The following is a 15,536-nucleotide window of genomic DNA, read 5'->3' as shown; positions in this document are numbered from 1 at the left end:
CAGCTCTGACTTGCAGCAAAAAAGCCAAAACTGGAAGGGGAATTGTCCCCAGCCTGGTCCCAACTTGTCACTCTGTCATGGTCACTACTCTGCCTTCATGCTCAAGGACCAGGACCCTGAATGGACTGCAGCACCAACTTCTTACACCTCTGTTCAGACCTGGCTGTGCAAGGTCTGCACAGTAAGTGATTCCTTATTGTGCTTTAGGTTTCTGGGTGACATTGGACAATCCCCTCTAATGGGCATCTCTTTAGGAGCTCCTGATACAGCCTCTCCTTCCCTCTAAAGCTGTGTGGAGCTGGAAGGGCAACCTTCACAGGTGTATTTGCCTTACACAGCCCTGACAGTGGGTTGTCGTTCCCTATGGGAGCTGCCACTTGCCCATCCTGTCTCCCTCCCTGCCAGGGTCTTGATTTTGTTCCCCATAGGCAACATCTCATGTGTTCCATCAGCTGCTGCTCCCTGTCCAGCTGGAGCCTGTGGGCACTGCGAGGTGGGTACCTGTCTGTGATGGAGGCCGTGCTCATGCCAGGTCAGAAACGTCCCCTGCGCGCTCCTAACCTGATGATTGATCTGTCGGGTGTCTGGATGAATCCTCTTGTTCTGTGCACCCAGTGTTCTGTCAGAGCTGGGGTGAGTCTGGCTGGAGGTTTCTATGGTTTCCTGGTGGTTGCTAAGGAAAAGGATCGCTTTGCCTCTGGGTCTTGGTGACTTTCTTTTTGCCCTGTCCTAGGCACCGTAGCCCAGTGGAACATAATGCTCGTTGTTTCCCAGCCCACTACAATGGCTAGGGCATAATTTGTGACTCCTGTCACGGCTGGGCTGGGTGCCTGCCACTCTCTTTTTTTCTAAGGCCTCTTTGAAGAATGAGACCAAAGAGCCTTCAAGCAGGAGTTTGCATGTTTACTGCACTCCCCGCCCCCTCACTTGCTGTTTCCTTTAGAGCTCCGAGTCATTTTAACAATTTATTTCATGCACTTTACATAGCAAGAAGCTGTAGCAACAGCTGTGTCCATGAATCCTTACCAGGCAGCTCTCAGTATATTTTGGTCTGTCTACGTATTGTCCCTGGCTCAGTTAAATAAATCTCTGCTGGAGGAAGGGACTTTATAGCTTAGTGGCAAAGGGCTGGCAAATGGGAATATCAACAAGACACTTAGTGAGCCTCTGGATCCTGGAATAGCAGTGCCTCCAGCACAAAGCTCTGCTCCCAGCAGCGCAGCTGGGGGCCAGATCCAGCGCGGGCTCTTTGTTGCTGTCAGCAGGGCCGGCGTCTCCACCTGGCACCGGGGATGGAGCTGTAGTTATGGGCTGAAGCTTGGACCAGAAACGGTTAAAGCATGTGTAGGACACAGATGCTGCCCTTGTCACTCTGCTGTCCATCCAGGGCTCGGCTGTTAACCATGGTGGGCTCATTTCCACGGGTGCCATTTGGAATCTGGGCATGGATGTGCTGCCCGAGGCCGTGTGCTCTCGCAGGGAGCTCAGCTGGGGTCTGCAGAGTCTTGCAGAGCTGGGCAGGATTCAGTCCATCACAGCATCACAGCATTGGGCACAAGTTTACTTTTGCATATGGGATCAAAGCTTAAAATATCAGCTGGCCTTTCTCTCACTCCTGACTTTTCTAAAACATCTGAACAATTTCTTCTTTAGCTCTGTTAAAATCAATCAACCCAACATTTAAATTGTATGTGAATTTGATAAATAAAGACAGGTTACAAAATGCCACATGGAATGATTTTTTTTAAAAGTTTTTCAACTACTTAGGACAAAAAATGTTACAATGCTTGACTTTTCATTTAGTTACATAAATAATTTTTTTATAAATATCTCTTTATAAACAATATATAAATAGCTTTACAACATAAATACATTTATGCATGACATGAATTTACAAACAGCAATGTTATACAGCTGGCTTCATCAGTCTCTTGGAAAAGCACTGTCCCTTGTCTCAGTGAGTGTTTGTATATATAATATATATAAGATAGAGAGCACTTGTTAAAAAAATAACAAAACCAAAACAGTTGGTGCCATGACTCCTCGTACCAAAAAGAAAAACACAGCCACATCTTTTGTCCATTCCAAGGGGGGCTCTGCTTCTCTAGGTGTTGCCTGGGGGATGGCCGTGCGTGGCCGCGCGTGGCAGGAAAAAGTGGACTACGGATTCAAAGCCCTGTGAGGAACAAGAACAAAGTGCCCATTAGTACTTGCCATGCAGAACCCCTTACCCATCCCCAGCCAAAACCCCTGCCAAAGTAACCATAGCCTGGGGCTGGGGGATGCTGGACTCAGCAGAAGCTGTCCCTGAGCTTTTTGCTTGTGCTAAATAAAGCAAGGAAGAAGTGCACCCTTTGCTTTCTGGCTGGTATTTAGGGGAAAGGCTGAGAGAAGCTGCTGCTCCTCCTGCCCTTGTGTCTATTGGAGGGTTTTTTTCTTCTTCTCATGGGTTTAGTGAGAGAGAATGGGTGTGACTGTCTAGATGGGCTATGTATATTCCTTTTGGAGCCCTGAGCTGGCAATATTTGGCAATATTGAGGAGTCTCTAAATGAGAGGGAGGAGAAAAACAGGAGAAAAACATCCCTCCAAGACTAGCCATAGACCAGCACTGCCATCCTGTAGGCACCTTTGGGTTGTGCTATTCCCATCACTCTGCAGAGGAGCAGGATGCTTGATCTGGTCCCTTCTGTGCCCAGTTATGTTACTGCAGGGCTGGGCATGTCCCTGTCAGTGGGGCAATGCTGTGCCATGGGAAGAAGAACAAGTGGCTTGGGCTGAATGGTAAGTTCTTCCTGAAGTGTGAGTTCATCTATGTGTGTCCTGCTGGCAGGCCAGGCTAGAATGGTGCCTCACTGTTCCCAGCAGCTGCAGGGAGACCTGGCAGGGGAGGCACTGCCATGTTTCCCCCAAACCCATTACTGTGGGGAAGACAAACTCCTTCAACCATTGGTTGCTACACAATGGCTGTGAAGCACCGTGGGAAGAGCTTCTCCCAGCTTCCCATAACTTGCTCAGATACAAAGCTGCAGTTGGAAAAGTGCTACTCGTGGCTGTCACTACACCCAGAAGACACCTGGGGAACTTTTGTATTGTTTTTCCTTTAAAGCACTGGTGCTTGGCTGAGACAGGAGCCTCACTAACTCTCCAACTGCAGGCACAGGGTTGGAGAGTGCCCTGCCCTCCTAACACCTATCCATAGGTCACCTAAGTGTGTCAAGCACAGGAGGCAACTGGGAACATGTGGCTGCACCAGAGCTCCTCCTGCATCCTCCCCGGAGCCTACGGGTCTAGCTCAGCTTAGGGGGAATCCAGTTAGACCTGCTGCGGGAGCAGCTGCGGTCTCTGACCCTTCTGCAGGGCAAAGCAGCCGAAGGGCCGGTGGATTCCAGACGGGAATGTAATAAAGACAACTTTGGGGTCCTCCTTGCCCGCCAGCAAAGCCGGGGGTTGCGAGGCTCAGAGGGATGAGCACCCGCAGTTCGGTCCGCTGGCATCCCGCGTTCGCGGGGCAGCGCATCTTCCGCACCCCGCGTGGTCCCGGAGCGCGGCCCCATCCCGGCCCGGCCGCGCACTCACCGCCAGGGGTCCCTCAGCATCCGAGGCCGCTCATGGCGCCGATGCGATCCAGCTTGAGCCCGAAGCAGCCCTTGCCCAGGCCCTTCTTGTGGAGGCCCTTGTGGCGGCGGCCCGGCGGGTCCTGCAGCAGCCGCGCCCAGCCCGCCCGCGGCCGCGCCTCTGCCCGCGCCTCCCGCGCCTCCCGCGGGCCCGAGCCGCCGCCGCCGCCGCTCCGCTCCTTCTCCCGCTCCTTCTCCCGCTCCGCCGCCTCGGGCGGACCCGCTGCCGCCGCCGCCGCCGCCGCCGCTGCCGACCCGCGAGAGGCCTGTGAAAAGGAGAGGGTCAGAGCGCCGCCGGCGCCAGCGATCCCCGTCAGTGCTGGGGACCCCCCATAAGGGACGCGCAGAGGGGTCGGTGTGTCTCCTCTGCGATGCGAACTCGCGATTGGGTCTGTGCCCGGCACCGCAGTCCATCACCCCGCGGCTGTGCCCAGGGCATCTTCTCCCCTCCCTAAATCTGTGCTCCCTTCCCTGGGGTCAGAGCATCCCCCTGTCCCACACCATAGCGGTGTTTTCCTGCCCCGGTCACTGCACATCCACACCGCTCCTCCAAAGGGCTGGTGGTGCTGCATCCCTCAGCTCTGCTGCTGTCACTGTCCTGCCGTCCCATCCCGTCCCGTCCTCCCCTGCACCCACAATCTGAAGGGGCCTGAAAGCTGCTCGGTCCTTTCCTTTCAGATCCCTTCGGTCACTGCATCCCTCACCAGTTTTCAGGTTATGGGGAGGGGTCCTGCCCCACAGCTCCCCCTGCACCCCTCCCTTGCAGAGTGTCCCAGCAGTGGTGGGGAGATCAGGATTCCTCCTCCCTGCTGCTCCCTCCCCTAGTTAATGCTCTCTGTGTCCTCCCAATCTTCCAATTCTGACCCACTATTAGAGGGACACACCTCCTTCCTTACTGTCCCCCCATCTCCCAGGCCTTCCATCTCTCCCCCTGCTCAGAGCTGCTGGCCCACCAAGCCCTGGAAATGTTAATCCTCATTCATTTTCCCAACATCCCCCTGTATCAACACTTTTTTCTTCAGCCTGCACCCCAGTGCCTTACAGGGACACCTCCACTCCTATCCCACAGCTGTCCTGGGGCACTCCTCAGACCGTGTCCCCATCTCTGTGCCCAGACCTTGGGGCAGTGCCACCCAGTGTCGGTGGCCCCGGGCACATCCCTCCTCCTCAGCATCTCGGCACAACCAGGTCCCCGGGACACTCTGATTTGGGGCGCCCCTTCCCCATGGGACAGGGGGGGAAAGGGCGCACAGCTCTGTGCCCCCGCCCGGCCTGTTGGTCAGGACTGCCCGGAGGGCTCCGCTCTCGCAGCCCGTCCCACCGTGCACCTGCCGCCTGCCCCGCTCCGGCCCCGCTCCCCTCCCGGGGCACAGCGGGGTCCGCACGGTGACCGGGGAGCACAGACCGCCACCCTCCCCGCCCCGACCCCGCGGGCTGCGGGGCACTCCGCGTCCCGCTCCAGCCTCTGGCTCGGGGCTGATGTTCCCGGACGTTCGGGACAGCCTGCAGAAGCAGAGAGTCCCCCTTGCAGTCAAACAGCCCGTGCGGAGAGAAGAACCCCTCTTTGCACTGAATCTGGCACCCCGCAGTCACCCCGCGTCTCCCCCTGCGCCGTCAGGACTCTGAGCGGGACGGGGAGAGGAGGAAGAGGCGGAAAAAGCTCCAGCCGTACCTTCTGTGGGAGCTGAGACGCCGGCTTCGCCTCCAGCCTGACGGAGAGCAGCGCGAGTAAAAGTCCTCCAGCCAGCAAGGGTGAGATCTGCATCCTGCGGGGCCGAGCGGGAGGGGGGCCGGGGGGGCAGCGGGGAGCCGAGGGCAGCCCCGGGGAGAGGACGGCACCGACCGGAGTCAAAGTTCAGAGCGGAGCCCCGAGGTCCCTCCTGCCGCCCGCGAAGTGCCGAGCTAGTGAACTTGGGCTGCTTTCTGCTTCATTCATTTTATAACCCAACCTGCTCGGTGATGTCATCTAAATACCCAGGTCCAACCCGGTCTGCACTCCACAATAGCAGGAATTCGAAGTGGGGGGTGGTGGTATCCCCTCTCCCCTGGCAGTAACAAATGACACAAGACAAGCAGCTTGGGGAGCTGGAGACCCGAAAGGAAAAGCGGGGGGCATTTGGCTTGATGCCCCCGCCCTCCCCCAAACGCCCCCGGCCCCCGCTGCAGACTGCCTGCCCTGCCCTCGCCGGCTGCCCCAGGGCCCCTCCCTGCCCGCACTGCCCTGCTGACCCCCCGCGGAAGAACGGCCGGGCGGGGGGGTGGTCCCGGTGCGGAATTCATCCCAAAGGTGCGGGATTCATCCCAAAAGACAGGAATGAACAAAAAAAGCACCTTTTTAATTTTTTTCCCCCCTCATATCCAGGATTAAATCAGAAACTGTGCCTCCCAGGTCCCTGCTTGGCAGAAGCAGGGCCACTGCCCGCCGTGACAGGGACGCTGGGGACACAAAGGGATGGAGGGGGCAGCTGTGCTTCCTGAGGGCACTAAGTGGGTCTCCCGGCTCGGGGGGCTGACCCGCTCTCTCTGCATTTGTGGAGATCTGGATGGTCTTCCTGGCCCTGGAGATGGGGCTTTTCAAGCACCCTGGGGATGTCCCGTGCAGGGCACAGTCAGTGTCACAGGGTCCCTTCTGGGGACAGGACCTCACTGGCTGACCCACTGCAGGATTGCACAGCCTGGCTTCCCTCTGACCTGCTCCCGGAGCTAGAGGGCACAGGAGAAAGATGTGATCCCAGGATTAACCCCAGTGGATCTCAGGGCCTCTGAGGAGGCCCCTTGCTCTCAGCTTTCCCTTTGTCTGGCTGGCAGAGCAGGATTTGTGCCTCTGTTGCTGCTGGGGCTGGCACTGGGCAGCTCTGGAGGGCTGCTGGCTTTTTGCTGATGGAGCTGAGCACCGTCCCTGGCCCTCTGTCTGGGAGGAATGCTCTTATTGGCACGAGGCCAGAGGAAAGACACCCCTTTCTTTGCAAAAGCACCCAGGGCTGGATTGTATTAAACTGAATTTGCACCCCAATTCCCTTTCCTGAGGCCAGGGAAACATTCTCTGCTCTTTCCCCTGTCCCTGGGGTCTGTTTCAGTCTGGTCCTTTCCTCCTGCTCTGTATCCTAGTCTTTCTGGGCTCTTCTGCTCCATAAATCTCTGGGGAGCTGCCCCTGCTGGGGGACCATGGCTCTTTGGGGGTCTGTAGTATCCCTGCTCAGGAGCAGGGAGATGTTTCCTCCTCCACAGCCCGGGCTACTGGGCACGGGACACTTCAAACGAGATTGGCTTTTCAGCTTCATGTGAATGGGAGCTGGAAGGAGAAGGTCTCGGTGTTTTTTCCATTGTGCCTGCCAGGTGGAGACAACTTGGACTTTTTTGAGTGTGAAGCTGTGCTTGGGCACTTGTCTGCGTGCAGGCAGAGCAAAGTGATGGAGTCGGGATTAGAGCCGACCCCGGGTGCCAGAGAGCCGTGGGTGCAGGCAAGGAGCAGAGAGAGGCCCCTTCTCTCGGGGTTCAGTCCTTGTCCCACACGAAGTGTAGCTGGAACATGAGAGCCTGTCCAGGGTACAGGGAATGGGGGGCTCTGCACCACTACCCATCAGCAAGGCTTCTGCAGGGGAAAGGGGAGCAGCAGCTGAGCCCTGGGTCTCCACAGGCTGGGGATGTCGGGGTGCCCGAGGCCACCAGCAGCTCAGTAGCCCCCACAGAATCCTGCCAATCACCCTCCCGGTTGTGTTGGCTCCTGCCCTAATGCTGGGGGCAGCCTTCCCCCGGCTTCTCCCGATGGACCCAGGATAGGGAAGGCGATGAGGCAGATGGCTGCGGAGAAATGTCACAGTGTGGGCAGGAAGGGCCGCCTCGCTTGCCACCAGCCCCCCTGGCACGCTGCAGCTCGTGGGCTCGGTACCGGAGCTGCTCCAGCAGCCCCTCTCCCCGGAGGATTAGAGCGTGGCCACAAATGCCACAACGCGGTCAGGTCTCAGCCAGTGCCTGCCCGCAGGAGGCTCGTCCCTGCCCTCGGCTCTCACTAGCGTGGTTTTCATTAGTGTGTTTTCTTTGTCACACTGTGCAGAGCCTCGGGTTTGAGGGGGGGAGAAGGGGGGGCTGTGCTTTATAAATCCAATTAGTCTTGTTATTCAAATTACTCTGCCGAAGTCAGAGCCGGGCGCACACAAAGCCTTAACTCAAACCAGATCGGATCCGTTGGGGTGGCAAAAGCTCAAAGCGGGGAGCAGAGGTTTGCCGGAAGGGTTAAGAGTGTGAAACCCTTTTGTTTGGTGGGGTGGGAGGCTGGAAGCTTTTAACCCTTAAAGGGATGGGCCTTCATTAGTGCACAGCCCTGTGGGATGATCACCCAGGATGAGAACTGGCAGACTCAGGGCACGTGTGGAAAATGAGAAAGTGGAGTGATAGGGCTGAGTTCACAGGGGTCTTCTGCAGGCATTGGAGAGCTAAGAGGATCCTGCACAGCTGCACAAGGAGGGACAGAGACCTGTGGGGTGGGCTGGAGGGGGTGACACCCCTCCCCATTGCACCCAGGGGCCCAAAGAGAGCCAGGAGGAGAGAAGGGCAGCAGGGCTGGCCTGTCCCTGGGAAATAGCAGCGTCGAACCTGGATTATGGGGAATGGGGAGATGCTGCTGGAATCTTGGTAAAACGGGATGAGCCCTGAGTATGGGGACTTTTGGTGTGTAGGAAGTGGGGAAGGGAGCAGAGACTGTGTTGTGTGTGAGAGAGGGCACACATGTCCCCTGTCTGAGGACGGAGAGAGATTCATCAAAGCATGACCACTGCCAGCATGATTTGGAGAGTGGGAGGCCATAGGTCATGGATATGTGTGACAGCAGCATGGAGTGTTGTGGCCCCATCACAAGGACAGGATGAATGATGCCTGAGGGTGAGGCTGTGTCCTGCTGGGCAACAGTGGGGCCTTGGCTCTCCTGGCTGAAATTAGGGGCCAGGTTCCAGGCACCTTCCAGGGGATTATGTCAAGAAAGTTCACAGGATAGAAATGCGGACTCAAGTCTGAAGTAAGCTGCTACTGTAGCAGTGAACAGGCAGTGATATACCTCATTTTTCTTCATCTCACTTATCCTTAGGGAGCATGTTTCTTATTGATTTGGGAAATCATTGGCCAGATTTATGTCTCTTCTGCTGCCTTGGGCCAAGAGAGCATTTCCTGACCAAGAGATGGATAACCCTAGGCTGAGGATTCTCAGCTGATGCCATGTGAAAGTCAATCATCCCTTTGCAAAAAGAGACATCAGAAGGCTGAGTGCATGTGATGGTGATGCCAGAGTGGCTGATGTTTTTTCATAACCAATGGCCAGCCCAAGGAGTAGCTGGTTAAGAACCATCCCAAGTGGTGGGATGGAGGAGGGACAAAGATGGAGCAGCCATTAGAATGAGGGAGCTACTTGTCCTCCAGCATAGCCACCAACCACCAGTCCCCAGAAATATGAAGTCAGAGCCAGGCGCTCTGTGTTCAGCAGGAGTATGTCACCAAGGGTTTGATGTGCCATGACAGGAGTTTTTTATAGTTGGTTTTCTTTTTTTTTTTTTACAGGTTTTAGAGTATCTCTCTAGAGGTCTGATAATAGCCAGCTCAGTTAGAAGCAGTTTGAAGAGAGATTTCAATTTTGATTATTAGGATGAATGAACAGCCTCTGGTGCATGCAGGGGACTATCTGGTCCCAGCTCTGTGGTGATGTGCCTCCTGAGGATGCTTTGAAGAAAGCTTTCCTGGGGAATAACTCTGTAGCCCCTGAGGCAGGAGCTCGGTCCAGCAGCTCAGACCTGGCCACTAGTAGCCCCCAGCCTCAGCAGCCACCAGGTTGTCATGGGGATGGGGTGGCTCCACTCACTGGGGTGTGATGCTCCTGGGGTTCTGTCTGAAACACGGATGGAGATTTTGGCCTGTTTGAACATCCCCAGTGTTTGCTTTGGATGCTGCTGCTGAATGAAGCATTACAGGAAACACCACAGGATTACAGGAAACACTACGTGATTTTGCACTTTCCCCTGTCTCCTTTGGGTGTGGAAGAGGGCTGAGGATACAGGCATGGCCAATATCCCCTCCTCCCAAACTGGGATGGTGATGGGCAGACCCTCCACAGAGCTGCTCTGATGGGGCAGGCAAGAATGGGGCTGCATGTGCTGCAAGGGTTAGAGACCAAGAAGGCTTCTCTGTCCCCTCCCAAAACCTCCCAGAGTGGCTGAGAGGAAGAGAACAAGCCCCAGGCAGAGATTCACAGATCTTTGCTAGTGAAGTGCTGATATCCTGATAGGCACAGTGAGTGTTTCCACCAGGGCTTTGCCTTTTGGGATTTGCCATTTCTCCTGGGCTTCCTAGGATGCTACATTCTCCTTCTGATAGTGTTTTTCCCAGGTTTATGATGGGATATTTGTGCTCCAGAGCTGGGATGCCTCACTGCTCTGGTGGGAGCAGGAACACAGTGTCTCAGGGTTTTGTTGAATGTCAATAAAATTAAGCAATTCTAACGCACGGGTGACTCCACACAATAAGCTTCCCTCTGCATCAGTCCTCAGAGGATAAGAATTGCACTGCTTCCAGCTCCTGGCAGCCTCATCTCTGCAGCTGATGTAGGGACAGGTTGTTGGGATTTTCCAAGCTAAATGCCACAGTCATCTTTGTCCTCCTTTTTTCAGATGCCTTCCCCCCAGAAATGGGGCAGTGTTTCACCCACAGCTTTGGGGTCCCAACATCATCCCAGGCTTGTTGGTTTTGGCACTGAGCATCCCTTTGGGAATAGGAACTGCCTGAATGGGTAATGGCCCAGATGAGTTACTGATATTACATTCATCCCTGCAGGGAGCCATGTCATGTGCAGATTCTGAGAAAGGATCCAACAGGCCTGTGGGGACGGACCCCTAGCCTGCATCCAGGGAATCTCCATGATAGTGGTGGAGTCAGTTGCCACCAGTGCCTTGGGGGGATGGATGTCTGTGCCCTCCTGTGCTACGTGCACAGCCAGGTCTGGCGAGCAGGTCCTCACTAGCCCACGGCTCTGGCAGCAGGTCCTGCCTTGGCAGGAGCCTCTTCCACCTGGTTTGGCTGTGCAAACCCTTGAGAAAGCCATCAGCAGCAGCTCCCTTGCAGCCCCCCTGCCAGACACAAACACCCTCCAGCTCCTCTGAACTGCCTTCCTGGGAACTCACTCCAGGTGGTGGGAAGTCCCTTTTAGCATCAGCTTATCAGGGAAAAACTTCTGGGCTTCCTGAGTGTCTACTTGGAACCCCTGGATGTGGGAAACTCCAGGTCAGTGTTGGGATGCAGAGAGCCAAACATGGTCTTGGGCAGTGCTGATGGTCAAGCCTTTGACTTCCTATAAGGAAGTGATCCCACTGTAATCCCACTGAAGTCAAGTTTGGGGTTTTTGCCTCTTTTTCTTTTTGGGAGGGAGCTTGTGCAGGTGCCAGTTGAGGAGCACTGAATGACCCTGGGTGGGGCAAGGGGGCTGGCATTGGAAGAGGAAGATTTCAGCACCTCGAACGGTGGGGGCGGCCTTGTGAAGACGATAAGGGTCTGGCTGGGTTTTGGCCATGCCTGGGAACAGCTGAGGTGGCTGCTCCTGTGGCCGGGGAGCGCTGCCGGCTGCAGGGGGTCACGGTGGCCCCGCTGCCACCCCACAGCAGCCGCTGTGGACGTGCAGGGCTCCACAGCCCTAACCTTTAGCAACCAGACAGAATAACAATGCCGGCCTGCTGAGGCATAATGGCCGGTGTTTGCTTGAGATACAAAGGCACCGAGCTTTCACATGAGGTAATACTGATAAGTTGCGCTCTCATTCAGTGCCCCGCCTGCCAGACGCAGCGGGGCCGGCAGCAGCCCCTGCCTGCCTTCACTGAGCTGCTGGGACGTGCCCACCGACCCTTCGGCCCATGGTCCCCACTGCAGCACTGCCCCCCCTTGCCCTCGGCGTGCTGTCCCCACTCATCACCCATCTCCAGAGTGGTCCCCATGGGGGCTGTTTCAATCTCATCCTGGTATGTGGAGTGGGAGATGCAGGGGCAGAGATGAGGGCTAGTGGGGTGAGGCATACCTCTGGGACTGCATAGCAGTGTGGTTCCTTAGTTCCTGCCTTTCTGGAAAGTATCTTTTCCACCTCCCTGCATCAGAAGGGGTTTGAACTCACTGAATGTCCCTTGCCCCATGTGCCCTTACCCCTTCTGTTCCCTGGCCCTGCTGCCCACAAGCTCAGTAAATGCATGGCAGCTCCTTTCCCAAGTTTCCTGACCTGTGGAGCTTTGGTGTCATCCACAGCCAGTTTGAGCACCTTTGGGAGGCTCAGTCCTGCCACTGGAAGACCTTCCACTGTGAAAGCTGAGGGATATGTTATAAAAGAGATTTGACCATTACAACAGGCAGAACTACTGAGGAAGAGACTTAAAGATATCCAAAAGACAAATCTAGGTGACCTCAATTAAGTCACTTGCAAGGCACTAACCCTGCTCCTATCCTGGCTTCTCACCTCCTTCCTCCACCGCCTCCTTCACCTGCTTCTCATCTGCCTGTCCCTCTTTGCTGGGGTCTAGCTCCCTGTTCCTTGACTGGACAAACAAAGCCAAGCCAGACCTCGCCCCCTGCCTGGGGGGAGTTGCAGATGTTCCTCCAGGCAATGAAGGAGATGGGAACCCATCAGTCCTGATCTTGGGTGGCATGTTTCCCAACCAGAGGTATGGAGGGCTCAGAAGAAGACTGGAGAAGCTGAAGGACGGGTGGGGCAAGACCACATGTGTTGTGACACAGCAGATGGTATCTACTGTGGAGAGAGATTGTTTTTAGCTTATTTATGGTAATAAATCTGTCGTGCTCCCCTTTATGCTCCCTGAGCACGGCTTATGTCCTCCGGCCAGGTGCCCAGATGACTCCCAGTGCCTGAGAGATGTCAAAAGGACACAGACTCAGGCTTAATGCTGGGTGCTGCTGCTGCAGTCAAGACATTTCCAAGGGTGCTCTGAGGCTCCAGAGCAAACCCGCAGCCCTGCTTTGCCTTTGAGCACATCCTTGTGCCATGTGGGTCACTCTCACAGCAGACAACAGCAGGGAGGCAGAGGCAGAGCACCCCCGTGCCCTCCATCCTTCTGCTATGGCTTGCAAACCAAAATACTGTGAGAGGTGACATTTGGGTTTGCAGGGGTGACATTTCCGTGTGCGGGAAGCGGATGGAAGTGTCAGAGGAACCGTTCTGCTCCCATCCAGGGTTCCCCTTGTTGAGTCATCTCTGGGTGGCTCCAGCCCCTTGGCCAGTCACTCCTGAGTAACACTGATGTAAACGAGGGCCGGGCGGGCCCTCACTGCTCCCTGGAAGCACAGGCAGAGGAGCCAAAGCCTTCGTAAGTGAGGAGCTCCTGGCCAAGGAGCCATGTGGTGCTCTCACCTTGGCTGAGGTGCCGCAACACGTTCCAGCCTCCAAGTCTGGAAGCAGCTACCAGTTACTGCCCGGGGGAAGATGGTGAGATAATCCTGTGCTGTGGGAAAGCAAGCCAGGGCACCAGGCTGGGCTTGCTGCTACAGGACCCCAGGAAATGAGAGTGCAGAGGAAAAATCTGCTCAAAGACCTTTCCCTTTTAGAAAGCCCATGAGATGCCATGGAGGGTCATAGAAGCAGCAGTGAGGCAATGGCTCCCTTCTGTTCAGCAGCCATGAGGATGGTGTGGATGGAAGATGGAGCCAAAAGTGAGACTGAAGCTGTCTGACTGAAGCCCTTCCCTGGGAGGGATTGTGTTTGAGATACTGCATGAGGCACCAGCTTGCTGTGATGTTTGCACATGACCTCTTCCAAAGGATGTGAAGGATGGGCATGCAGCTGATTCCAGCCACTCAGAACCCTCTGTGTGCCCATGGGGCACTGGGAGGGAGACACAGATTTCCTGTAACCCTCATTTGTCTGGGCCAGTGATGGGGTAGAGCAAAAGAGGCCACAAACACAGGCCTCGTCCCATGGAGCAGACCAGATTCCCAAATCCCTGGCTGCGACCAGGAGAGCAGGGCTGAGAAATGCTCTGTTGACCTGCTGGCGATTGTGGCCCCTTGTGCAGCAGCTGGAGGCAGGAGGTGAGGGTGACAGAGGCATCCAGCTGTGGAGCCATATCCTTCTCACCACACCTGATATCACTGCAAGCCACAGGCTCCCCACCAAACACTGAATCCTCCCTGCTTCCTCTCCCATCTGTGGAAGGACCAGGGCACACTGAAGTCACCTGGTGCAGGGGGCAGCCCGGCCAAGCTCCCAGCTTGGCTTCATCCACACTGAAGTGAAGAAGAGCAGAGACACAACGTGAGTCACTGTGAGAGGAGCTGCTGCTCCCACCTGGCTGGCACAGGGAGGGAGACAGTGGGGCTGGAGACCATGGGTCCCACCCCCATCCCTGCTCTTCTCCATGCAGCAAGGGCAGCCTGAATGGATGGCATGGGTCAGCCCTGAACAGCTGGGGATGTCCCACCACCCCGCCTTGTTTTATCAGTAGCCAGGAGAGCAGGAAAAAGCAGGGGAGCACACATCCTGCCTCTGACAGGGTGTCCTGTGTAGCCATGGGACCAGCTCCAGCAGAAATGGTCTCTCCCCTTTGTCTCTGGGTCCTGTGGGTGTGACTGGTGGCTCTGTTCAGAGGATGACTGCTCGTTTCCTCTTGGCCAGCATGGGGCAACTCACTGCCTCCCAGCCATGCCAGGGCAGAGCTGAGTCCTCACTCTCCTCCTTGAGGTGGCCGGAGCTGCCAGGGTGGGGCAGGTGATGAGCTGGCATCAGTGCCAGCAGATCGTGGGCAGAGGCTGCTGGCTCTGCATGGTTCATGTGAAGGAGACACTGCCTTTGCTAGTGCCATCCTGGCAGTGGGGCGGATGTGACTGTCCTTGTGCAGGTCTGTGCTTGCTGCCCTTGGTCCACAGCAAAAGCCCGGTACTTTCTCAGGGCAGGTCCCTCGACCCACCTGAGGCTGGAGCTGGAGTGGTCTGGGCTTGCCGTGGCTTCGTGGGAGCTCAGCAATGCTGGATGTGGGAATGGCTGAGGGGCCAGGGTGTGTTGCACAACCAGGGTGATGCTGCACCCTGAGCAGATGTGGCCTCATGGTCTTTAGAGTTGACTGATGCCAGGGCAAAATGTGCCCACTGATCTGCAGGATGTAGGTGGGATGAAGAATAAGGACCATCCTAAGTGAAGGGGCACCGTGGATGCCTGCTCAGGTGCTCCTGCCAAAATGAAGACTACAGAGAGCCTTTCCCCATCAGAACCCTGCATGGCAACACCAGTTCAGGTCCCTTTGGATCCTTCCTCCATCTATTGAGGGGATTCTCCAGGCAGATGGCTCAAATGAGATTGACTGGGGGTGATAAGAGGACAGTTTATTATTCTCCAGATTTTCTTCTGGTTGAAATTCTTTGGCAAACACAGCTTGAGTTTGTAACACCAGGGTGACCAAGCCACAAACTCTGTCAGTCAGAGCCTGTGTCTGATTGCTATAAAGCTTTGTGAGAGGACTCTGGTCACAGAAACAGGAGGTAATAAAAGTGCCAGTTCTTGACTCTGGTCTCATGCTTTAATGTCATCCTCTGATCCACAGGCTCTGACTTATCCTGGAGTTCAGACACTGCTGCTCAGCACCAAGGGCTGGTCACTCCTTGGGTGCTGTCACAAGAGTGAGCAGGGGATCAGCAGTTTGCCCAACTTCCAGTGCCAGGGGAGCAGGAAGAGCTCAGGAAACAGGATTCCAGAGAGTTCAGGGAACAGGATCCCAGAGAGCTCAGGGAAGAGGGTCCCAGAGAGTTCAGGGAACAGGGTCCCAAGGAGCTCAGGGAACAGGGTCCTGGAGCCTGCTCTTCTCTGCAGGGCAGCTGAGGCCATGTAGGTGTTGAGGGAGGTTTCCCCACGGGGTTTTTGGAGTTACAGCTGCTTGCAAAGCTGTGAGTTTCCTCGGAGA

General features: G+C 55.9%; 1 protein-coding gene across 1 annotated transcript; it reads right to left on the bottom strand.

The window, feature by feature from the left end:
- Positions 1-2,094: 2,094 nt before the first annotated feature.
- Positions 2,095-5,380, bottom strand: NPPC (natriuretic peptide C; the record flags this gene model as incomplete). The annotated part of the gene is made up of 3 exons (XM_083868613.1): positions 2,095-2,176; positions 3,578-3,881; positions 5,288-5,380. 2 exons carry the CDS (start codon positions 5,378-5,380, stop codon positions 3,591-3,593), a joined length of 384 nt encoding a protein of 127 aa, XP_083724739.1. The 3' UTR covers positions 2,095-2,176; positions 3,578-3,590.
- Between the last annotated feature and the right edge of the window lie 10,156 nt (positions 5,381-15,536).

This window comes from Zosterops lateralis (assembly GCF_965231275.1).
Source record: "Zosterops lateralis genome assembly, chromosome: 10".
In the NCBI taxonomy this organism is placed as follows: domain Eukaryota; kingdom Metazoa; phylum Chordata; class Aves; order Passeriformes; family Zosteropidae; genus Zosterops; species Zosterops lateralis.
Note: the sequence above shows the minus strand (reverse complement) of the source record. Positions and strands in the feature narration are given on the sequence as shown.